The sequence below is a fragment of the Oncorhynchus kisutch genome, linkage group LG11, assembly GCF_002021735.2.
Source record: "Oncorhynchus kisutch isolate 150728-3 linkage group LG11, Okis_V2, whole genome shotgun sequence".
Taxonomy (NCBI): Eukaryota; Metazoa; Chordata; class Actinopteri; order Salmoniformes; family Salmonidae; genus Oncorhynchus; species Oncorhynchus kisutch.
This window is the reverse complement of record NC_034184.2, coordinates 71,310,299-71,336,055: the sequence shown is the minus strand read 5'-3', so window position 1 is coordinate 71,336,055 and position 25,757 is coordinate 71,310,299. Positions and strand designations below refer to the sequence as shown.

Here is a 25,757-nt window from a genome sequence, read left to right as displayed (position 1 = left end):
ATTGCAGAGCATATGTTGCTGGCCACATGAAATGGAAAAACATCATTCGAGTAATGAGGTTTCTTGTCAAAGCGTCCATGCACTTCAACCTGGAGGCTGGCACGGACATGGACTTCAGGCGCACAGTCCAGACGGTTCCACTTTAACCTTGGAATTGTAAAGGATGATATCATTCGACTGTGCCATCTTGAATGGTATGATGATATGTGACGCAGGCAGCGGGGTTGTGTTCATTAGGGGACATGGTGGAAACTGGTTTAAAATGTTATACAATGGAAAACAAAAATGAGCGTTTCTTATTGGTCAAGTCCAGTGTCATATACACTAGCCAACAAATGGCAGAAAACAGACTGAAAGGGGGAGGGACGACCTATACTTGTCCAATAAGAAAAATGTATTTAATTTAGCGGTGTGCACTGATGAATACGACCCAGGTAGTCCCTCTCCGTTTCTGTCAACTTTCATTCGTTTGATGCCTACTGAACACAACCCAGATATACTGATTGTGACCTTTGACCTTTGAGCATGAAAAAATTCCTCTTACAGCCTGCATGGGTGGATGCAAAGAAAGAGCGACGGGAAGGCAGGCATGTTACTGTGCCCAACACATTATGATTTATTACACCAATCACAACCCAACCTCATGGTAGAAGTGAAAATTAGCACCCTCACTTTAGAAGTGGTGCATTATTTCTCATGGCTCTCGGGACATTGGTGTGTATGACCTCACTCAGTTCAATGAAGGTGATTAAAACCGTTTCAGTGCACCATTGACTGTACAGTTTGAGGGGGAGCCTCAACGGGAGAATACAGTAGGTGCTATTCATCACCCATTCCTTAGTCACTTGTACTGTGGAGAATAGACCACAGGGTCAAAGTTATTCAAGGTTATGGGATTTACGAATAATAGACAGAGGACCCTGCTGTCATTATAGACTTCGTTATAAAACCATTGATGAAATGTTGGAGCAATGTTTACTGACAAAAGTGTAAAGTGGGCAGGTGGCGCCACAGATAGAGCAAGCCTTATGGGAGCCTTATGGGAGCGCTCGCCTACAGAATGGGCCTGTGAGTAATACCCTTGACAATAGAAAATGTCTCTGTCATTACAGTTTCATTCCTCAGGAGAAAAGTAACTGAAAATCAATAGAATGTTAGTATTCTTCTAGGAAGACTGAATCTATTTCAACGGATGGAAACAATCTCTGTCTGTAACCTCCAACTCCCACTCACTAAGAGCAGACTGTGCGTGAAAGGGTAACTGGATGTGTAAGCCTAATACGTAACAGTGTAGGCCTACACACGGTGGAGAGGCATAAACCTAGTATCCTAGATAAACCTAGTATCTCCAAAACTTTCAGGAATTGAAAACAATATATATTTTCAGATCTATTGGCATGTGGGCCTAATGACTCAACACCTGAGATACAAGGTTTTTTTCAGGATGTCGATGAATTTCTTCAACCATGGTGATTCAATGTACTCTCTTAGGAAGCATATTATTTACAAAAAAATATTTAGATTAACCATATGCATTTTTTGTTTCTGATTATCTTAAAAGGCCTGGTTTAGTCAAAAACATGATTTTCCAGTGTTTAATACAATGAACAAAAATATAAACACAAGTTACAGTTCATATAAGGAAATCAGTACTTGAAATAAATAAATGAGGCCCTAAATCTATAGATTTCATATGACTGGGAATACCGATATGCAGCTCTTGGTCACAGATACCTTAAAAAAAAAGTAGGGGCGTGGATCAGAAAAACAGTCAGTATCTGGGGTGACTACCATTTGCCTCATGCAGCGAGGCACATCTCCTTCGCATAGAGTTGATCCGGCTGTTGATTGTGGCCTGTGGAATGTTGTCCCACTCCTCTTCAATGGCTATGCGAAGTTGCTGGATATTGTCGGGAACTGGAACTAGCTATAGTACACGTCGATCCAGAGTATCCCAAACATGCTCAATGGGTGACATATCTGGTGAGTATGCAGGCCACAGAAGAACTGGGCCATTTTTCCATGCTGAAACATGAGATGACGGTGGATGAATGGCACTATAATGAGCCTCAGGATTTCGTCACGGTATCATTCGGTATCATTCAAATTTCCATTGACAAAATGCCATTGTTTTCGTTGTCCGTAGCTTATGCCTGCACCTGTGTCATTATTATGCTGTTTAATCAGCTTCTTGATATGCCACACCAGTCAGGTGGATGGATTATCTTGGCAAAGGAGAAATGCTTACTAACAGTGTTGTAAACAAATTTGTCCAAAACATTTGAGAGAAGTAAGCTTTTGTGCGTATGTACAATTTCTGAGATCTTTTATCTCAGCTCATGAAACTTGGGCCCACTATATGTAATTTTAACTTACATGTCCGAAAGAGCCCCTACAGATACGAGCGCGACTGCTACAATAGAGAGAAATGTAACAATTTATGCTGCTGCTCTTGCATTTCACGAGAGTGGAGAGTGACGCTTGTTGCTGTTGGCCAATCATAAGTTATCAAAGCCGCAGTAGGCTAGTCATAGAGCCTCAGTGTATAGAAAAAGTTATCAGATATCTAATTAATGGAATTAAACGTTAAAGGAGAAGGATAGGCTACAACGACCACGACTATATGAATGGAATTATTTGTAAGTGTAGGATGAGAAAGCGTTAGCACTGCAGCCTCAACTGGCCTAGCTCGCTAGCTTCACTAGCTTCTCCCGGTTGGATGCAATCAAGATTTGCACTACGCAATCATATTTGATAAATAATTGAGCTATGGCAGCTATTCATCTACTTGTTGTGTTTATGGTTTTGTTCAGTGTATATACAAAACATCTGAAGTAAGGATGGAGGTCTAGTGGATGGAGGTCTAGTGGTTTAACATAACTGTTTACAATGGGCTTTGAGAAGATTGAAGATAGTGAGTGATTTCTTGAAAATTTCTGTTCTAGAGCTTCTATAAATACATTTTTTTCGATGGTTTGTGAAAAGTGTCACACTTGAATGGATTTGGTGTGTACAATTTCAGTTTTATTTTAATGTTACAGATCTATTCGTCTCTCGTTGACAAACTTTTTCTTTCCAACATTTGATAATTTTCAGTGGTGATTGGATTTAGTGTCCTAATATTTGTACAGAAAACACTTGATTCTAAATCGATCATATTCTATACCTTTTCACTTGACATCCTCAACAAGACACACAGATACCCATTCAAGTAATATCATTGAGACAGGTCAAATAACCACCTAGACTAAGTCTAACAAAACCTATACAGGTCAAAGGCCATAACCATGAGGTTTTACAAGTCAATGATTGAGGCATTACTGTTGCAACACTTCAGTTTTAATTGGACAGCCCATCATGCTGTGTGTTTTATGGCCGGAGATTGGTGAAATTTTACAGCCTTAGATTGGTTGAACTTGTCTGCTCATTAGCTAAAATCCAATGACCCATATGTTCGCCTCAGTAAGCCGCTCGTTGGAACAGAGGGGTATTTACCCTCAGATGTGTGTCTCTTTGTGCAGGTGTTGGTCCATTTGTGTGGACTGGAAGTTAATTGTGTAAACTCTTGTTCTTCAGTGAAGAGTGAATATGAAATTATCTTGGGAACAAGCAATTATATGGCCACATTTACTACATTTACTACATTTTTTCAGAGGAGAGTAAAAGACAGAAAACATAGCAACAGTTTAAGCTAGAATATCTTTTATGTTTCCAAATACCTTCCCTTTTCTAATCAGCAGAGGACCCTATACAGCATATTCCTCAGTTTCACTAATATTCATGGTGAGCTGAGAAATATGACAACACCAGCAAAAGTGATACTCGCCATTGTTATACACATTGTTATATTGTCATGTTATACGTTGTTGTATGGTGCGGCAGTTAGCCTAGCAGTTAAGAACATTGGGCAAGTAACCGAAAGGTCTCTGGTTGGAATCCCTGAGCCGGCAAGGTGGAAAATCAGCTGTTCTGCCCTTGAGCACGGCCGTTAACCCCCAACAACAACTGCTACAGGGGCACGGATGATGTGGACGTGGATTAAGGTAGCCTCACCTCTCTGATTCAGAGAGATTGAGTTAAATGCGGCAGTCAAATTTTGGTTGAATGCATTCCTTTGTGGAACTGACTAGGTATATCCTTTCCCACCTTGGAGCATAACAAGGTGACAGAACTTGAAAGGGAAAAATCACTGTATCATTGATTGAGGGTGGAATTGTCAAATAATGTGAAATCAACAACAAATGTCACCATGTTATTGGATTTATGTTAAAAGTTGGGTGGAAAAAATATGAAATGCCCTGACGTTGATGACTTTTGCAAATCCAATCAGTTTTCCACATTGATTCAATGTCATCACATAGATTTTTTTGGTTGAAATTACGTGGAAACATCGTTGATTCAACCAGGTTTTGCCTAGCGGGATAACACATGATTGGTTTCCTCTCGTCTCATACTGACAAAAGTGACAGCAAGAATAACCATCTACATGGGGGAAAGTAAACCCAGAAATACCGACACATACACATGTGAAAAATTAGATTTTCTTTGCGGCAGAGATTCAGATACTTGTTTTTCTTGCAAAAGTTTACGTCACTTTAAAGGGCAGATTACGTCAGTGACTGGAGCAGCTGCACAGAAAATGTAATTAGTAAGAGATGAACGCCAGCCTGAGAAGCGCTGTGTATTTCCGAGAAGCTTTTTGGAAACAAATGTATCACAGCTCAAAACCCTTTCCATTATGACCTCATGCAGCCTATTGACTATGGTTTTAAGACCTAAAGTGCACCTTATGTGGCACCTTCAATTCTCCAATAGGAGGTTGAGGAGACGGAACAAGGAAGTAGTGAAATAAATGGAAATACTTAAAGGTCCAGTGCAGCCGTTCTTATCTCAATATCAAATCCTTTCTGGGTAACAATTAAGTACCTTACTGTGATTGTTTTCAATTAAAATGGTCAAAAAGAGCTTCTTAGCAAATAGCAATTTTCCAAGTAAGAATTTAGCTATGACTGTCTGGGAGGGGAAAACTGAAAACTAGCTGTTATTGGAAGAGAGGTTTGGAACTAAATTTCTTATTGGTCTATTAATTAATTTAACTACAGTATTTGAACATTGCTCAGCCTAGATCAGTTTCCAGGCACCATAGTGATGTCATATTCCGGCGTTTTCAAATCTCCCAGAGGGGATAGAGACACGTTAATGTTCAATGCAGCATTTTTCTGGCCCAGACGTGCTCCACGACATAACATGTTGTGCCAAAAATAAAATCACACAATCAATTGAATGTGTTCCCAAGAGGCTTTCCTGCCAAATATCATGCAATGTGGCTAGGACAAAACTCAAAGAGTGATTTGGGGGAGGAAAGGCATTGGTTTGGGTGGTGCTTCCCATACTACTAATTCAATTAGCGCATAGGCTCTGGATAACTGAAATCATTCCTAACTTTTTTTTCAAGGGGAGGAAAGAAAATGCATGTCCTACTAAACACACCGATCCACCACTAGGTTCATTTCATAAGGGACTGTCTCTCTTTGTTTTCAATGAAGGCTTGCACACTTTTAGAACTAGATTTAAAGATCTAAAAATGAATGTCAGTAAACTATCTCAAATTACAGGAGGGAGGGAGGGAGGGAGGGAGGGAGGGAGGGAGGGAGGGAGGGAGGGAGGGAGGGAGGGAGGGAGGGAGGGAGGGAGGGAGGGAGGGAGGGAGGGAGGGAGGGAGGGAGGGAGGGATAGAGGTGCATCTGCACCTCTATCACTCCAGTGTTAATGCTAAATTGTAATTATTGTTGTTTTTGTCGTACTTTGCTTAATCTTGGCCAGGTCGCAGTTGTAAATGAGAACTTGTTCTCAACTGGCCTACCAGGTTAAATAAAGGTGAAATAAATATAAAAAAGGAAGGAAGGAAGGAAGGAAGGAGACAGATACAAGGCTATTGAGTGATGTCTAGGGTATAGGGATCTGTGTCTATTTAGAAAAATGGGATGAACTAGAGAGGAATGTGCTCTGTGGGGATTTGGGGCTATACCTGCCTGCCACAGTGGAAACCGATGGAATTATGTTGAAATAAGGCCTTCACTGAGTGGCTTAACATACCGATTAAAAATGCCCTCAGCAGTCCCTTGTCCATCACGCTTCAATACTGCCAAAATCTGATGAGTCATTTCTCGCCCTAGCTGTGTGATGTGGCTTCAATACTGGAGGAAGGGATTTGGATAGGAAAAATGCTAACTAGTCCCTATTAGGTAGATGTTCATGAATCAGATGTGTAACACAATGAAGTATTTGCTCTTACCAATCCAGAAGATTGTCAACCGTGGATGAATTTGGGTTCAAACAGGAAAAGCAGATGTTGGACGTGGAGACACAATTTTGGCGGAAACAGGTGGAGATGCATTCTCCAGTCAGTCCTGAACCCAATCAGACCACACAATAAATTAATTCAAACAGGCAAATACAAAAGCATATACATTTTACTCTAATATAGGCACCTCTACCCTGTTACCCTGTTGACTTCGCTTTTAGGACATTTTTCCGGCTGTAAACTAGTGGCACCATAATTCCCCAAAAATGATATTACATTTACTTAATTTAGAAGACACTTGTCCAGAGCAACTAGGGTTTAGTGCCTTGCTCAAGATCACAGACAGATTTTTCACCTAGTCGTCTCGGGCGAAACAAACCAGCAACCTTTTGCATATTGGCCCAACGCTTTTAACCTCTAGGCTACAGTTACATGGCAAACATACAATAATGGCACTTTAACACATCAGCACCGAACCATCCGGATTTCACAAGAGCACTCTTGACATAGTATTGTCAATGTGTTAAGAATTTGTTGTGCTTAAGATCCCAGACTGCATCTTTAAATACAGTGAAAGATGTTAATAGAATGTGAATGAAATCCACAAAGTATAATGTGGTTAATGATACACACAGAGAGAGAGAGAGAGAGAACACGTGCCTGTGTGTGTATTGGTATTGCTCCATGCCCTTCCAGTGAACTTTAGGATACTTTTTTTTACCCGTCCTTGATTTATTGTATGTTGATTTATTGTATGTCTCCTCTCCATCGAGGAAGCTGACTTCAGATCTTTGGTCAACAAGAGAACTAATTAAATGCAATTACGGGGGGTTGGAGCAGGCTAGGCTAGGTGCTCTGTCCTAGCACATTATAGGAACTGAAGGTACTAGCTAACATGCTCCGCTGCCTTCAATCCCTACAGGCAAATAGCTAAGGTTAATGTCAAAACAGTCCACCAATGTACAAAACTGAGGACAGTTCTGTGCGACGAGGTCATTTGCACCAATGGTCATTCATTAGCAATAGAGCCCCATGTGCATGTGGAGTATTTTTAATCAACCCTCCATAGGGACTGGGTGCCCTAGCTAATTATCATTGAATGACATGTTTAGTAAGTCAAATAGTGGCTTTTACTTCTATACATTTGCTGAGTACAATTAACATGTTTTTTGATAGAAAGTCACGGTTAGCTCTGTTTGATATAGCTTCAATTAACCCAAACAAGTCAAATGTCTGTTTACGAAACTGCAAAATACACATAGGCCTACCTTATCCTGACAACTGAATGATCTATCTGACTGTGAGGGGGGAGTCAGCCTGTATCTCTATCATTGTGCTCGTGCTAAGTGCTATCAGGCCTTATTGAGGCCTGGGTCAGGCTAGTGCTCTGACTTACAGTATGTTGCTCTTCGTTCTGTTTATTATTTTGTAAATATTGTAAGTATTTGGTGCTAGTTTATTTGCACTTTGCAAAATAAATGACTTCACCTTGGGCAGAAAAACAATACTATCCGTGTGTGCCTCCTTACTGCAACAGTATATTCACTGTGGTAGCCTACCTCACAGACCAACACACGCAAATTGTTTATATGCTAGGCCCACTGCGTTATAATACAATGGTGTTTTGAATTGATCCCATTCTAATGAAAGGGCTATGATAGCCTAGGCTTCTTCTCGGCCTGTCCTCTCGATGCCCTTTAAAGAAAATGCCATATCACAGTATAAAAATGAAAGTTTCCCAGCAGTCAGGGAACATAATTTGCACATTGGAGATAGGGAAATTATCCCAGGATATAAGTCAGTCCAGTTTCACACTGGGCCTAGTCTTTCAATTAACAGCTATTTCCTTTCTCCAGATTAGAAAACCATATGGTGTACAAAAATCGATATAAGTCATTATCTTGGGAAGATATGAACCTGTATGAATCTCCTCTGAACATCACACAACGTTAATGCTATTTGTTCATTCATATTTTTCTCCTTGAATATGGTCAGTTTCAGGTTTATTCTTCTGACATTTATGCATGGATACAGTGCAAGGACACTTTCCCTAGGCTACTTGAGGTGAAAAATGTATTTTGAGCAGGCTATTATTATTATGATCACTTAAACAGCCATAGATTGTAAGAAAAGTACCCAAATTATCCGAACAGTCAGAGATCGCGCCAAATGAGGTTTGATATTGACCTGTGACTACTAACACATAAAATTATCAAAAACTGAACTTGATGCCCTCTCTGCACCAAATAGTTAATATTTGCATAAAAGATAGGAGGCAGATAGGAGTTCATGTACGGCACTGGATGCGTTGTAATACTGCAGCACTGTGAGGCACATAGCATCCTAATAATGCAATCCAGAGACGCACCAATAGATTTGCATAGTTCAATTAGACATGTTGCGGAACACAATCTGATCATAAATAATGAGTGTAAATGCGTGGGCTGCCATTTTGGGAACAAATAGGCACGACATTTGAAGGCATCATTGCATAAACATCCTTTATTGGCATTCTTAAACGTTAAAAGAGCTATAATGCCGCCTCTTAGTACGTTTCAAGCTGCAAAATAACCATCATTGTGTGTGCTAAAAGGGAGCAGAGTCAAGCCTCCCACTAGTGACTGCTAAACAAATGGGGTTAAAGCATGAATAAATGGCTGCACACAAGTACTCTTACAGCGCCGCCACAGAAGAGTGCATGTTCCTAATAGAGCACCAGCACTCAATTGCAGAGATTATGTTGCAGATTTCAGTTCATTTCCCTGACAAGTGTGTGGCATTTTGTCATGGCACTGCTGTGATCATGCTACAAACGGTCTGCCACCAGCCGTTTCTATGGTTCATGGTCTGTAGACTGGCCAGCGTTTAGCATATGATTCAACAAAAACATACAGAGTAGAAAAATATTCATGGTTTGATTAAACCTGCACTGTGTAACTACGTTTGTACAGCTGTTTTTGGAGACCCCTCTGGCAAGAATTGAGTATTTATATAATTTTTTTATAGATTTGAACACGATATCCCAGAAACCTCATATTACATTGGTAGTTGCCGCTGGGATGATGTAGCATCAACATCTGTTCTGAGACTTTGTGGCTGTGTTATCTAACTGAAACTCAGTGTAGACTATTTTACTTTGTGGCGGTGGTAACTAGTGACAACCCAACAGAGTCTGGAAATGTGAGACTGTCGATGCGATAACAGTTACGTACAAGATGGAAGATAACCCAATTCAATTTGAGCAACAATGTTGTCACAACCAGTACTAAAAAAGTTATACATGTTATATTTACATTGTCAGCCAGAAAGATACCATTCTGTATACCTCTGCCCCTTCTTTGGACACTGTGTTAACAAACCTCGAAATGAGCTTCAATGCCATACAACTCTCCTTCCGTAGCCTCCAACTGCTCTTAAAAGCTAGTAAAACTAAATGAATGCTCTTCAACTGATCTCTGCCCGCACCTGCCTGCCTGTCCAGCATCACTACTCTGGATGGTTCTGACTTAGAATATGTGGACAACTACAAATACCTAGGTGTCTGGTTAGACTGTAAACTCTCCTTCCAGACTCAGATTAAACATGTCCAATCCAAAATTAAATCTAGAACCGGCTTCCTATTTCGCAAAAAAAGTATCCTTCACTCGTGCTGCCAAAACTGACCATCCTACCGATCCTCGACTTCGGCGATGTCATTTTGCAAAAATAGCCTCCAACACTCTACTCAGCAAATTGTATGCAGTCTATCACAGTGCCATCCGTTTTGTCACCAAAGCCCCATATACCACCCACCACTGCGACCTGTATGCTCTTGTTGGCTGGCCCTCGCTTTATACTCGTTGCCAAACCCACTGGCTCCAGGTCATCTACAAGTCTCTGCTAGGTAAAGCCCCGCCTTATCTCAGCTCACTGGTCACCATAGCAGCACCCACTTGTAGCACGTGCTTCAGCAGGTATATCTCACTGGTCACCCCCAAAGCCAATTCTTCCTTTGGCCGCCTCTCCTTCCAGTTCTCTGCTCTCAATGACTGGAACAAACTGCAAAAGATCTCTGAAGCTGGAGACTCTTACCTCCCTCACTAGCTTTAAGCACCAGCAGTCAGAGCAGCTCACAGATCACTGCACCTGTACATAGCTCATCTGTAAATAGCCCATCCAATCTACCTCATCCCCATACTGTATTTATTTATTTATCTTGTTCCTTTGCACCCCAGTATCTCTACTTGCACATTCATCTTCTGCATTCTACCATTCCAGTGTTTCATTGCTATATTGTAATTACTTCGCCACCACGGCCTATTTATTGCCTTACCTCTCTTATCTTACCTCATTTGCACATGCTGTATATAGATTTTCTTCAACTGTATTATTGGCTGTATTTTTAAAATTTCATGTGTAACTCTGTGTTGTTGTATGTGTCGAACTGCTTTGCTTTATCTTGGCCAGGTCGCAGTTACAATTGAGAACTTGTTCTCAACTAGCCTACCTGGTTAAATAAAGGTGAAATAAGATCAAATAAATAAATAAAGGTAGCGGTTTTATTTATTTTATTTAACCTTTATTTAACTAGGCAAGTCAGTTAAGAACTATCCTGGCAAGTTAGTTAAGAACAAATTCTTATTTACAATGATGGCCTGGCCAAACCCTGACAGCGCTGGGCCAATTGTGCGCCGCCCTATGGGACTCCCAATCACGGCCGGTTGTGATACAATCGAACCAGGGTCTATAGTGACGCCTCTAGCACTGAGATGCAGTGCCTTAGACCGCTGCGCCACTGATGCATGTTGCATCACATTGGATGACCACTAGTAAGTTATTGGAGCTTTTGAATATTTAAAAAATAAAAACAGTTGCAGCTTTAAGTGTGTGATGTATAGCCATTTCAAGTGGTGTATCCTACACACAAACCACCAGAGTAAGGTACAGGTATCAATATATCTGGGCCAAAAGTATGTATATTTCGTCTCTATGATAAGCTACATGCCCATACTATAATCATAAATAGAGTACATTTAACCAATTTAATCCAATTTGCATTTGAATTAGAAGAAGTAAGAATACTATAGGCCTAATCTGGACAATCTATGGATGTGTTACATTCTTGGTACATAAGAACTGCATGATTATGACGGCAAGAACTATTTCACAAAATTACTTGGTTTACCCAAAATCCTGTTCGGAGGATTGCGGATTTAATGCTTAGTCACTCCTGACTCAGGGAATAATCCAACCAGGATTCTGGAAAACCAGGGAATTTATTGAACATTCCAGGAATTGTGCAACCCTATACATAGCCCTGTGAGTGATATAGCACCATGTTTTGTGTGTCTGAGGTAAAATAAGTATCGCCCCCTTCTAATGCACCCATGTAAAACACCTACCTTTTACATACCTGAAGCTTCCAAGGTTTTCTACAGGTTTGATCTTCTGGTTAACATTCTACTACTGTATTGATAATCATTACTCTCATTTCAGTTACATTTTTGTTGCTTGATACAATAATTTCAGAGACATTATTGCAGTGTTTCCAGGTAAACATTATACCTTGTTAAAACAAATTTCACCACATGCCCGTTGAAACTGAGGGGACAATTTTTGGAATACAATTATACAATACAGTGATATTATGCAAATCCGGGGATTTGGCCATAAATGCACCCTCAAAATGTTGTTGTGTATGACACCACTGTTTTCACTGTGAAGTGTTTCATTGACATTAGACCTACAAATGCTTGTTGTTTGACGAAGATAATTACATATTTTGTCACAGTGCCTTTCATTGAGTACGTTCACATGAACACTAATAATTTGATATTAATAAACTGATTATGGCAGTAGGCCGAGTATGGCATTAGTCATGTAAACACCTTACTCTTCTTATCTTAATCCGTGTAAACTCATAATCGAAGTAAGCATACGTTTATTATAACACCTGGTTTTCTGAGCAATCTTTTGAAATATTAGGACATGTAAACGCCTTAATCAGAGTTAGAGCGAAACATTTAATCTGCGCACGAGCAGCGCGAGTTTCCTTCTTTTGCGCGAGTGAAATTAGTTCGGAGAAACTAAAAGTATGCATTTAAGAAATAGTTTTCACATACAAACCATAAATGTCTGAACTCCGCACCAAATAGGCATCACAAAAATAACATGGTTGCTGTGGTACATTTATTCTGATTGGCAATTTTCTGCATCAGGTGGCCTGATTTGAGATGTGTCGATGCAAACAGGATTATTAGGGCAATCCTTCTTCTTGCAAAGCATGTAAACGTTAAAATCGAACTATTACTATTCACATCGTATTATTGTGTGCATGTAATCACACTCATTGTATTCATTCCTTAGGATAATTAGACACTAATTATAAAACACATTGTAGATACCATATATGATATAGAATATGTTGTTAATTCAGTTTATAATAGTAATTTAATATGGTTTTAGAGACAAGGAATTCCACTGTGGGCGTTGTATTGTAAACAAATAATTACACGTGTAGGCCTATAGGTAGGTTTTCTTGCGTGTGTGAGATGAACGTAAATGTGTGTTGAGAAGTGTGTGTCGCTGTGCATGCTGGTCCTAGAGCAACAGAACAACCGGGTTTTCACTGGTTACCACGGCCACAAAGTGATAATTGGCTATATTATTTAAAATAAATGTTGGTCTTAATTTGAGGTTAGGCATAAAGTTAGCAGTGTGTTTAAAGTTAGGGCCGAGGTTAGGTTAAGATTTGAAAATCAGATTTTAAGAAGATAAATTGTAGAAATGGGCGGGATTTGTGATTTTGTGGCTGTGGTAACTAGTGACGACCGAACAACAGTGTAGAGGGGGAAGACGATTCGAATGCTGCTTACTTTGGTAAGAAGCGAACAGTTATTCTGCAGGAGCTGAGAGTGCTGTGACTGTCGGCGTAGCAGGGTTCAAAGTTGCTTCTGATCCGCAGCTTTGGATTTTTGCCAACTCGGATTGAGGTTGCTCTGTGAAAGCGGGCGAGATACAATGTATCCAAGCCTGCTCTCTCATTGCTCCGTGGTCCTCTGACGAGCTAAAACCCCACTGTCTATGGAGGGACAAACGAAGAGCGCAACGCTCAGGTACCAAGTACCCCCATTTCGGTTATCTGGGAGATGGTAACAAATGAACGGCACTGGAGGGAACATGGTTGAGAGGACCAGCAAATTTTTGTTGATCGTCGTCGGATCCGTCTTCTTCATGATGATTTTATATCAGTACGTGGCTCCTGGGGTGATGAACTTCGGGTCTCCACAGGGGTACCTCGCCGAGGACAATATGGATATTTTCCCTACTCCGGATCCCCATTATATAAAAAAGTACTACTTTCCTGTCAGAGACTTGGAACGCACCGTTGATTTCGAGATCAAGGGTGAAGACGTGATAGTGTTCCTTCACATACAGAAAACTGGCGGAACCACTTTTGGCAGGCATCTAGTGCAAAATGTTAGACTAGAAGTCCCATGTGATTGCAGACCAGGGCAGAAAAAGTGTACATGCTACCGTCCCAACAGAAAGGAGACCTGGCTGTTTTCGAGGTTCTCCACTGGCTGGAGTTGCGGGTTACATGCAGATTGGACCGAGCTCACAAACTGCGTTCCCGGAGTGCTCAACAAGAAGGAAAACAAATCGAAAAAACTGAGGTATGTTGTTTTGACATTCCGTTTGCCATCTCATCAGTGGTGCCGTAGGCTATATTAGAATAAAGAGCCACACAACCACAGCCTATGCTGTTGACCCTATGCCCCACTCAACCCAGCGGGCGGTGTAAACACGGGCAATCTGCTCCCAACTGTGAAGTGAAAGTGGAAAATTACTGCGTTATCAACAGCTCTTGTAAACACGGATGGGATTCCTGTTCTGTTTTAAGTGGTTGCAATATCACACCAGGGTACATGTTCACATCGGTGTCCTCTGGAGTAGAAAGTACACTTTTGCCACCTTTTTATCCATGACATTATAGGCTACATAAATGTGTCTATTTCAATGACTACATTATTTAGCACACTGAACAATATAATGATTCTCTACGATTTTATCACATTGCTGTAGCTTACCTCATGGATTCACTTGACTTCAAACCTTTGTTGTTCATGGAGTGCTGTAAAAAAGCACATACATACCATGAATTCACACATTCTGGGTTTGGACCAGATATGGCCCACCCCATGCTTCATAAATGCCCGTTTTCACCTCCGTGTTGTTGAGATGTGTGGTACAGGCCTGGCTGCAGTGCAAACTTTGCAGTTTTTTGGGGGGAGGCTTTGTTACATTCTAGCAACTTCCAATGCTATTTTGACAACAGAGACCCTCTGCAGAATTCTTCCCGTTCATTTGGGTGGTGCGAGGGTTTCCCTCTGAGTGCGGGTCTCCTGGCACATGGTACCACAGTAATCATCACATTCTCAATCACATTGAGAATGTGATCAATCACATTCTCCCTAGTTGTGGACCACACTATTATGGGTGCTTCCAGGGCCATATTTGTAGTAGTTTTAATGACCAGAGAGTCCCAGTGCTGCTTTCTTTTAGCCTGGTGAAAACCAAGTTCCACATTGGGGCTTAACAATCACTAATAACCTAGTTAAATAAAGGTTAAATACGTTGTTTAAAAAAAAAAAAAACACCTGTCCGTTATGTTACTATCAAATCATCATACAAAGTTGGGCAACAGAATGACGGCACAAACGGTCATTCTGTTATGAAACTTTACATCTGCGCTGTTCTTCAAGTAAATGTGCTTTTGTTCAATTAAAAGTTCTATGCACAGCGATTTTTGAACTTTTACTATCGAAAAGCGATATCCCAAGTATAAATACAGTAAAGTACACACACTAAAGGGTATTTTTTACAAAATAGTGTGTGTGGGGGGGCGGGTTAGACACAACTGCAAACTTCTTGGAGTAGGGCATTCAAGGAGTTTGTCTAATGGTAATACTTGATGTCATCGGCCTTCCCCCTTCCTTGAGGAACAATGGAGAACAAAAGAGGAAAGCCCCCACTTGTGCCATGTCATGACTTATCTGGACCACCTATTGAGATGTGCCTTGTGTTAAGTAAATGAGGTGAAAAGCAGACTGGAGTGCCACTATCTTTGCAATCATTGGTTTTTGTTTGGCATACCTACATTTTTTAAAGTGAAAAATCTTGAGTCTCGGCATCACTATGCTACCGTGAAATTGCCCTCATGCAGTATTATGAAAGTTGAGCCACAGTTTTAGTAGCGCAGTGGTTTGGAACATAGAATTGTGTCTGGGGTAATCATTCAAAAGCCATGCCCGCATGCATGTTGCATACCCGTGTTTCCATGGCCAGTGTTAGTTGCCCTGATTCAAGGTCTCCTGACATGCTGTCAAATATGCATGGCGGTGGACAGTAATACATTTGGTTAGTTTTATTTTGTCGTGGCAGACGGAGCCAACATCTGAGATTGGTTTATATTGGTTTACTGTTTTTTCTATGTACATTTCCATGTATATTGAGACATTCATATCTTAGAAATGCTTATTATATTTGTATGGCAATTTTTTGGAGCTCTATTTCCTGGGGGTGTTTTAATCTCTACCATTGACCATTCAGTGTGAGTGATTGGCCTGTTTCCCTTATATGAGCTCTGGATACCACTGGCTGTTGTTGTTCCAGTCTCTGATGTGCCTGTATCACGGACGCATTTTGATAACGACTATATCCCTCCTTTCCCAACCACTGTGAAAAACAAAGCCCTGGATTGTGAGCGCCCCAAAAGACATGAAAAGGGGCCTTTTTAGAATGCGGCACAATGGCCGACCATCACGGATGGTCCACCACAGGCTATACTGATGGAAATTGGGCATTTCATGGATGATTATGTCCAATCACTGGCTGAGAAGGGGGTAAAAATACAAGCTCAAGTGGTCTATTGCTGCACACTGCTGGCTGAGCGCATCAATTATGTCCTGAAGCGCGGGTCTAATCTGGTTCTGCTGCCAGCAAAGCCTCATAGTTATTACAGATGTGCATCACAACCTGCAGCTCTGACCAATAGAGCCACATCAACAAGTATCCCTCCCACCCACCTCTCTGTTTTTAACAACATGGATTGTGTGAGTGAGTTGGCTTACCCTTTGGCTTAATGAATGCACCACGTATTAGAAACCTGATTATGGTCCCCTCCAGCAGCTCATATTTTGTATTATATTCTACACAGCATGACATGGCATCTGTCTGATAATGAATATGCTAGATGCACATTACATTTCGCTTCAAAATAGACACATGATTATCTGTGTGGTAATGTGAAGTAAACATGAGCATGATGTTTAGGTACCTCAACCTCATCATTGCTGGGTTTGAGGGACTGGTCACAGCCAGGGCATGCTATTCATGTGTTTGTTTGCACATCTAATTCAGAACCTCTAGAAAAGTAATGCAAGTACTTCAATCAAATAGCCGATCAGAGTGATGACATCAATGCCATTTAAATTGTGTATTTGAAAAGAAAGAAATGTCCTAATCACATCATACAGGGCATTCAAAACCAGTCTGTTGTTTTGATCACTATAATGACCCTTTTTTGCAGTTTTGAAAGTGGCTCCAGTAGACTGTGTGTAATCCTCCTTGTTAGTTATATGTGGATAATGTGGTCATGTGATACTGATGTAATTCAGTGCAGGGCTCAGACTTTTTTTAAATATCCGCCTTTAATGGATTTCATGAAGGGGGCAGTAACTCATTATGGCCATCATAAAGTCCACCGTAAAGGCTCATTATCGGTGGCCGGCGGGTCCCCCCCCCCCACACACATTTTCTGCGCAAAAGCAAACCTCTTTTTGTTGTTGTTGGTCATAAGACTGTAAAGTCACCAGGGCATCACCTCAAAGCACGTTTAAATGAGGAAATCTGTTCCCAAGTACTCCCATGCATAACTAGAGAGGCATATGTGATTTGTAATGTAATCAATGTTTGCCATTTTTCTGGTTTTGTCAAATGCTATGTCTGTTTGGGATTCTAGTGGTCAATATGCAGTGTACAAATGATTTAGAACTATGTTCCGGCCCCCCGACCATCCGCTCAAGGAAAAATCGGTTGAATGTAATTGGGGACCCCTGGCCTATATGTTATCACACGCACTCATGCATATATTACATAAACACGTGTACTGTACACACACGTGACAGGGGGGAAGAAGGTGATGAATGGGTGCTTTGGAGTTAATCTCCCTTGATGAAAGAGCAGTCTGTTGCATTAAGGTCTTGAAGGCTCTGAATGAAAACATGAAAAAAGATCCCTGAGTGTTCTCACAGCAAAACCTCTCTGGGGAGTACGATTCTCAGGGTACTCATGAAATATCAAAAGTGCTTCCCTCAAGTATTGGTGTCTTTTTTCCCCCTAAGTCAAGCTTCATCACCGTTGTGGCAATAACAGCTGCAGTGAATGAGGTCTTGCGAGCCGACAAGTACCTCAAACTAACTGAGGCATGGACCATCACCCTATCTCATCACAAGTATGCTCATATCACCCATGTTAATCTCTTCCATATGTCATGGGTCATTCCACAAGAAAGAGGATTTTTGACACCCACCATCTTGGATTGTTCTGAAAATGTTTCTGTTAGAAACGGATAAGATTAGCATTCCTGCAACATTATTTTGTTGAAATATAATTTGATCTCTTGAGAAATTAAGCTATCTGATTGTATGCAAATTTGGCATTTTTATTTATTTATAGGATTCATGTAATATTCAATAAATATATAGTACCTAACATCCGATTTAGACTTTTTTCTAACAGTGAGTAGGCTGACATGAGGAATCCAAAGAAATGGTCAAAAGCCACACAATTAGCTTAATATTTCAGTGATCAAATCATATTTCAACAAAATAATGTTGCAGGAATGCTAATCATATCTGTTTCTAACTACAGAAATGATTTCAGAACAATCTGAGATGGTGGGTGTCATGGCTTGCTTAAATTACATGGAACGACCCTCATGTTTTCCTAACCTCCTTGTTGCCTTAAGCAGAAATGGGCCCATTTTCTAATCCGCTTGCATGATTAATTATATAGTCCCTCAAGAATGAAGACAGTTGCCCAGGTGTGTCAACGCTTTTGCTTGCATCGGTTTACGTGGGTATGTGAACTTTGGCAGACAGAGTTTCTTTCACATTCTCTCAGATTCTGCAATATGTTTTTTCTAGAATGGCTGTGTCTGTATTTGCGTGGGACTGGGTCAGGAGAGTTGTTATATCAATTTTACAGTATATTGCCTAATCTGTGAAGTATGTCCTTCAAAATGCATTCAACAACATTTCCTCCCCCCATAGCACAAATGATTAGTTCCTGGAAAACATTCCTGACCTAGAAACAAGTTTGTGTCTCTACTCTACCAAATTCACTTACAATGGTTGATTATTTGAGCACTAATCTCTTAAGTATCCCTTGGCAACATACTATTTGGATTCCCTGTGTGACTGACTGTCTTGTCCTTTGTCTGCCAACAACAGAAAACATCATATTTAGAAAACAGGTACAATTACCCTATAGCCTTTGGGTTTTAATGACCCTCCCAGAGGAAGTTGCTGACACTATTTCAACGTAATTCCCTGTCCTAGAGAGAGAATGCACGTTTAGGTTCCAGCTCTGAAGAATGACAAAGGCAACATCTACAAATTGGGTGTGGGAATTTCCAGGTGGAGTTGATAAACATCAACAAATAGGTGACTGACGGCTTTCGGTGTAGCTAGCTAGCATTCTAACCTAATCTCGCTATTTTGCAAATTTTTATCGAGCGAGCTTATGTTATCTGTTGTATTTTTCCCTTATTTTTACTACACCATGTTCAAAAGATTAGCCAGCTGGCCCTGGCTGATTCTGGAGCTGGATTTGTCAAACGCATTGATTTATGGAAATATTTGCAACCGATAAAAACCACTGGCCTATCCCTGAAGTCTGATATGTGTTTTTCTACATTGAAATGGACACCGCAAACGTTGTGCAACGTTTGCCGGCTGCGGCACAGAAAAGCCAAGTCAGTCCATGCTCATGGTTCTCACAGGGGAAGTGAAATGATAGGCTACAATGACCTTTGAATTTTATTTTGTGGGTGCCTTTTCATTATCTGGTTTCTAGCTAACGATACACCAATGAAAGCAGTGGAGCATTTAGTGAAGCAAATCTTTAGTGGTCAAAAGACATTAATCTTGGGGGGATTGGGGGAGTAGGTTTGCAAAATGCTATCATATCATGCAATTATACAATGTAAAATGGTCAGATACTGTATATTAATTTTTAATACAGACTAACTAAAAAATAAAGGAATATTGACCAATTATCCAATGGATTATGGTAATTTTCACGTAAAAATAAAAAGCAGAGGTGCAAAAACACACAATTTGCACCCCCTGTTTTAATGTGCTCCATGGTTCAGGTGGCCAAGTGGACACAAGGCTGTTTGGCTCATCTCAGTCGTGAAGACGACTGACGTTGCATCTGTTTCTGATTTAATATGCACTGCCAGGCTAGTGGGTGGTAACATTCAAATAAAACCCATCTCTGAAACTAAATGTAGGCTGAAAAAATGTAAATGTCATGTAGGAAAAGACACCGCATTTACACAGATTTTCACAAAGTGGGCAGTTCAGATTTGTCACTTCAAGCCCAAATATATCATACTTTGAAAACAACAATGATTTATTGACGTAAATCGTTGAGCAACATCATGGGTAAGATCTGGCCATCATCTTTAAGCTTTCTACTGGTGTGGCTGTTTTAAAATTGTCAGTCTAGTCTCTTGCTTTGTCATTTAGACAGACATCAACAATTCTTCCCCCTAGAAATTGAAGTGAATAATTACAGTTTGTGGCGTTTACCTACTCAACCTGCACACTGAATAGGATCAGTTTGCTGAAAAATTTCTGCATAACTTGACTGCCGCGCGCATTTACAAATTTGGCCTCATGTTAATGAATAGAAAAATGTAATGTCCCTAAGAATATCTTGTATGAACAACGATTCGCTAATGCGCTGGTATTCCTGCAAAGGACAAATGTTGTCTACTAGTCCAGCAGCCCAGACTGTGCAACAACATTGGTGTTGAGTGTAACTACTGCCACATAGCAGCTTGCCTTTCGCCCAAGTGATGCCATTGTTCCAGATTTGCCAATGTAGCTTTTCTTGGAACTGAAGGTGATCAATTTCATCAAATTAAAGGACACTGTATATCCCCCAGATCTGATTATTAGTGAGTGGTTGTGGGGTTGGACATTTTATTGGATGTACCACACTTACCACCTCAGATTTGAATCCTGGTGACAATAATCATTAATAATCAAATAGACTAGTCACCTTGTATTTATTCATCATTAGGTGACAGATGCTTAATTGAGGCAAATATAAAGAGGCCCTAGATATTTTGAATAGCATATTCTACCATCCTCTTAATAAAACAGGAATTCAGTAGCCTATTCTAGATGAAGGATAATGTGTTGAGCTAGTAACTACACAAAATCACCTATAGAGGCTCGGTGGGATAATGTGCTTGGTGTATTAAAATATAGGCTAGCTTGAGCAATGGACTTGGGCTGATTTTTCAAAAGGGGTCAGGAGGGTACGGGGGATGAGCACATATAAATAACCTGTCAATTGGGGAATCCTCCTACCCCTGTAATCCTGTTGAAAGGTGTTCCTTAGAGGTAATAATAGCACCGGTGGTTTACGAATGTGATTTAGTGCATGGCTGTGGGACAGGGCCCGGACAGCGTGTGGCAGGGTATGGGGGCCATGGCTAAGCTACTAACGGGCTGTCTGTGGAGACAAATGAAAAGCCAAAGCCTCTCTGGCTTGCTATCCCTCTGTGCAGTGTCACTGTCTGGGAGAATGTAAAATTCCATTTCGATGGCTTATGCCTTGTTCTTATGCTATGTCAAAAATGTGTTTAATTGAAGGAAATTAGCTTTGAAACGGACATTTTTCTCTCAGCCCCATGACAAAAGGTGTAGAATTGCAGTAAACTAGCTTTATTTAAATATATGTGTGTGTTATATAATATACATATACAGTTGAATTCGGAAGTTTTACATACACCTTACCCAAATACACTTAAACTCAATTTTTCACAATTCCTGACATTTAATCCTAGTAAAAATCCCCTGTTTTAGGTCATTTAGGATCACCACTTTATTTTAAGAATGTGAAATGTCAGAATAATAGTAGAGAAAATGATTTATTTCAGCTTTCACTTGATATATACTATATATATTTCAGCTTTTACTTCTTTCATCACATTCCCAGTGGGTCAGAAGTTTACATACACTGAATTAGTATTTGGTAGCATTGCCTTTACATTATTTAACTTGGGTCAAATGCTTTGGGTAGCTTTCCACAACCTTCCCACAATAACTTGGGTGCATTTTGTCCCATTCCTCCTGACAGAGCTGGTGTAACTGAGTCAGGTTTGTAGGCCTCCTTGCTCGCACACGCTTTTTCAGTTCTGCCCACAACTCTTCTATGGGATTGAGGTCAGGGCTTTGTGATGGCAACTCCAATACCTTGACTTTGTTGTCCTTAGGCCAGTTTGCCACAACTTTGGAAGTATGCTTGGGGTCATTGTCCATTTGGAAGACCCATTTGCGACCAAGCTTTAACTTCCTGACTGATGTCTTGAGATGTTGCTTCAATATTGTCACATAATTGTCTTTCCTCATGATGCCATCTATTTTGTGAAGTGCACCAGTCCCTCCTGCAGCAAAGCACCCCCACAACATGATGCTGCCACCCCTGTGCTTCACGGTTGGGATGGTGTTCGTCGGCTTGCAAGCTTCCCCCTTTTCCTCCTAACATAACGATGGTCATTATGACCAAATAGTTTTATTTTTGTTTCATCAGACCAGAGGACATTTCTCAAAAAGTACGATATTTGTCCCATGTGCAGTTGCAAACCGTAGTCTGGCTTTTTTATGACGGGTTTGGAGCAGTGGGCTTCTTCTTTGCTGAGCGGCCTCTCCGGTTATGTCGATGTAGGACTCATTTTACTGTGGATATAGATAGTTTCGCACATGTTTCCTCCAGCATCTTCACAAGGTCCTTTGCTGTTTTCGCACCAATTTACGTTAATCTCTAGGAGACAGAGCGCATCTCCTTCCTGTCCGGTATGACGGCTGCGTGGTCCCATGGTTTTTATACTTGCGTACTATTGTTTGTACAGATGAACGTGGTACCTTCAGGTGTTTGGAAATTGCTCCTAAGGATGAACCAGACTTGTGGATGCCCACAATTTTTTTTCTGAGGTCTTGGCTGATTTCTTTTGATTTTCCCATGATGTCAAGCAAAGATGCACTGAGTTTGAAGGTTGGCCTTGAAATACATACACAGCTACACCTCCAATTGACTCAAAATGATGTAAATTAGCCTATCAGAAGCTTCTAAAACCATGACATCATTTTCTGGAATTTTCCAAGCTGTTTAAATGCACTGGAAACTTAGTGTATGTAAACTTTTGACCCACTGCAAATTGTGATACAGTGAATTATAAATGAAATAATTTATTTGTAAACAATTGTTGGAAAAATTACTTGTGTCATGTACAAAGTAGATGTCTTAACCGACTTGCCATAACTATAGTTTGTTAACAAGATATTTGTGGAGTGGTTGAAAAATGAGTTTTAATGACTCCAACCTAAGTGTATGTAAACTTCTGACTTCAACTGTGTATAATGCTATTTTACCTTTTCTTTGTTGTTTTTTTTACATTTGAAAACAAACTTTTATACATGCCAACGACTACACCTGCCCAGCCCCGCCTGCTCACCCCCCCCATCCCTAATGCCTGCGTTTATGTTTGCCACCTGGTCTTAAATTGTACCAATTGTGTTTTTCTTCAGTCGCCCATGCTATTTCAATAATAAATCATTTGATAGTTCCATTGTGTCAATGATAGTGGATTGATAGACGTTACTATGTTTTCTAAATGAGTGATGACAAAAAAGAGTAGTCCAGCCACTTCTGCGTTGTCTTGGCTGTGTGCTTAGGGTCATTCTCCTGTTGGAAGGTGAACCTTCACCCCAGTCTGAGTGGCTGAGCGCTCTGGAGCAGGTTTTCATCACGCATTCAGGCCAAAGACTTCAATCTTGGTTTGATCATGTGCCTTTTACTGAGGAGTGGCTTCCGTCTGGTCACTCTACCATAGACGCCTGATTGGTGGCGTGCTGCAGAGATGGTTGTCCTTCTGGAAGGTTCTCCCATCTCCTCAGAGGAACTCTAGAGCTCTGTCAGAGTGACCATCAGGTTATTGGTCACCTCCCTGACCAAGGTACTTCTACCCTGATTGCTCAGTTTGGCCAGGCGCCCAGCGCTATGAAATTTCTTCCATTTTAATGATGATGGAGGCCACTGTGCTCTTGGGGGATCTTCACAGCTGATTACATTGTTTTGGTACCCTTCCCCAGATCTGTGCCTTTCAACACAGTCCTGTCTCATAGCTCTACGGAAATTTCCTTCGACCTCATGGCTTGGTTTTTGCTCAGACATGCACTGTCTACTGTGGGACCTTATATAGACGGGTGTGTACCTTTTTCCAAATCATGTCCAATTAATTTACTTTACCACAGGTGGACTCCAGTCAAGTTGTAGAAACATCTCAAGGATGATCAATATAAACAGGATGCACCTGGGCTCAATTTCAAGTGTCATAGCAAAGGGTTTGAATATTTATGTAGATAAGATATTTCTGTTTTTCATACATTTGCACAAATTTCTAAAAACCTGTTTTCACTTTGTGGCATTGTGTGTTGATTGAGGGAAAGCATTTATTTGATGAATTTTAGGATAAGACTAATGTAACAAAATGTGGAAAAAGTGAAGGGGTCTTAATACTTTCCGAATGCATTGTACACTGGATTAAGAATACAAACTGTATTAAAACTGTAAAATATATGTTACATCTGCCCCATTGCATAATGAATAGAAATGTGGAAAATGTTCTTTAAAACAGCAGTATTCTGGCTCTGCCACCAAGAGGAGGGCCTCTAAAACCGCACAAATCCTAGTGAAAACAGTGTGTGTGTGAGCGAGCGACTGGTTTTAACCCAACCATATTTTACGAGTAAATTCTTTACTGTGGGATCTTGACCCCCGAGTGTGTTATCCTAACCCTGTAGCATGTGTAGACAACAATCTCTCTTGCTCATTTCTTTACCCACACTGTTCTGCTAATAAGAAAACAAAGTGCTTATCCAGATGATGATGTGTTCAATAGCTGCTGTTTATTTTTTTTTTAAATGGCCACAGTTAGCATGTGTGGTCAGTCTGGGCTTTTGACTGTGGTAGGTTATTTAGGAGAGGGCATTTAGCTGACTTGATTAAATTGCCCGAGCCATTGCCCGAGGCATTTGTCAGGCTATCAAGTGTTCCCCCTGCATTCATTTAGCAGGGGTGGGTCGTGGCTGAAAAATCATTACCGCCACTCCAACAAATAATACTTTTCGGGATGGTAAAACGTTTTCAGTGTAAACTTAAACGTCATTTTAGAGAATATGGCAGTACATCAAACCGACCTCACAACCGTGTAACCATGCCAGCCCAGGACCTCCACATCCGGCTACTTCACCTGTGAGACCAGCAACCCTGACAGCTGATGAAACGGTGGATTTGGACAACCGAAGAATTTCTGCACAAACTGTCTTTGGGAAACTCCTCTTCGTTCTTGTTTTCCTCACCAGGGTCTTGACTGCAGTTTGGCATCTTAACCAACTTCGGTAGGCAAATGCTCACCATGGCTACTGGCACACTGAAAAAGTGTTCTCTTCACAAATGGTATCGTTTGTAGTTTGCTGATGTTCACAATGTTGTGAACAGAGTGCCCCATGGTGGCGGTGGGGTTATGGTATGGGCAAGCATAAGCTACGGAAAACAAACACCATTGCATTTTATCGATGGCAATTTGAATGCACAGAGATACCGTGATGAGATCCCGAGGACCATTGTCGTGCCATTCATCTGCTGCCATTACCTCATGTTTCAGCATGGTAATGCACGGCCACATGTTGCCAGGATCTGTACACAATTCCTGGAAGCTGAACATGTCTCAGTTCTTCTATGGCCTGCATACTCACCAGACATTTCACCCATTGAGCATGTTTGGGATGCTCTGGGTCGAGGTACGACAGCTTGTTCCAGTTCCCGCTAATACCCAGCAACTTCTCACAACATTGAAATGTAGTGGGACAACATTACACAGGCCACAATCAACAGCCGGATCAACTCTATGCAACGGAGATGTGTCGTGCTTCATGAGGCAAACGGTGGTCACAGCAGATACTGACTGGTTTTCTGATCGACACACCACCTTTTTTTTTAAAGGTATCTGTGACCAACATTATTTTAGAATTGCAGGAAATTCGAATTAGCTCCAGGCAAAAGTTCAATTTCTTCAGCCATTCCTGAACCTGCTGCGACCAAAAAACAAGCT

At 40.9% G+C, this 25,757-nt stretch overlaps 1 protein-coding gene across 1 annotated transcript in view; it reads left to right on the top strand.

Moving 5' to 3' along the window:
- Positions 1-13,090: 13,090 nt before the first annotated feature.
- Positions 13,091-25,757, top strand: part of LOC109899302 (heparan-sulfate 6-O-sulfotransferase 1-B-like) — a 104,190-nt gene continuing 91,523 nt past the window's right edge. The window contains exon 1 of the mRNA XM_020494397.2: positions 13,091-13,959. Within this exon, the coding sequence (XP_020349986.1) occupies positions 13,442-13,959 (518 nt within the window). The 5' untranslated portion in view covers positions 13,091-13,441. The remainder of the gene's footprint in view (positions 13,960-25,757) is intronic.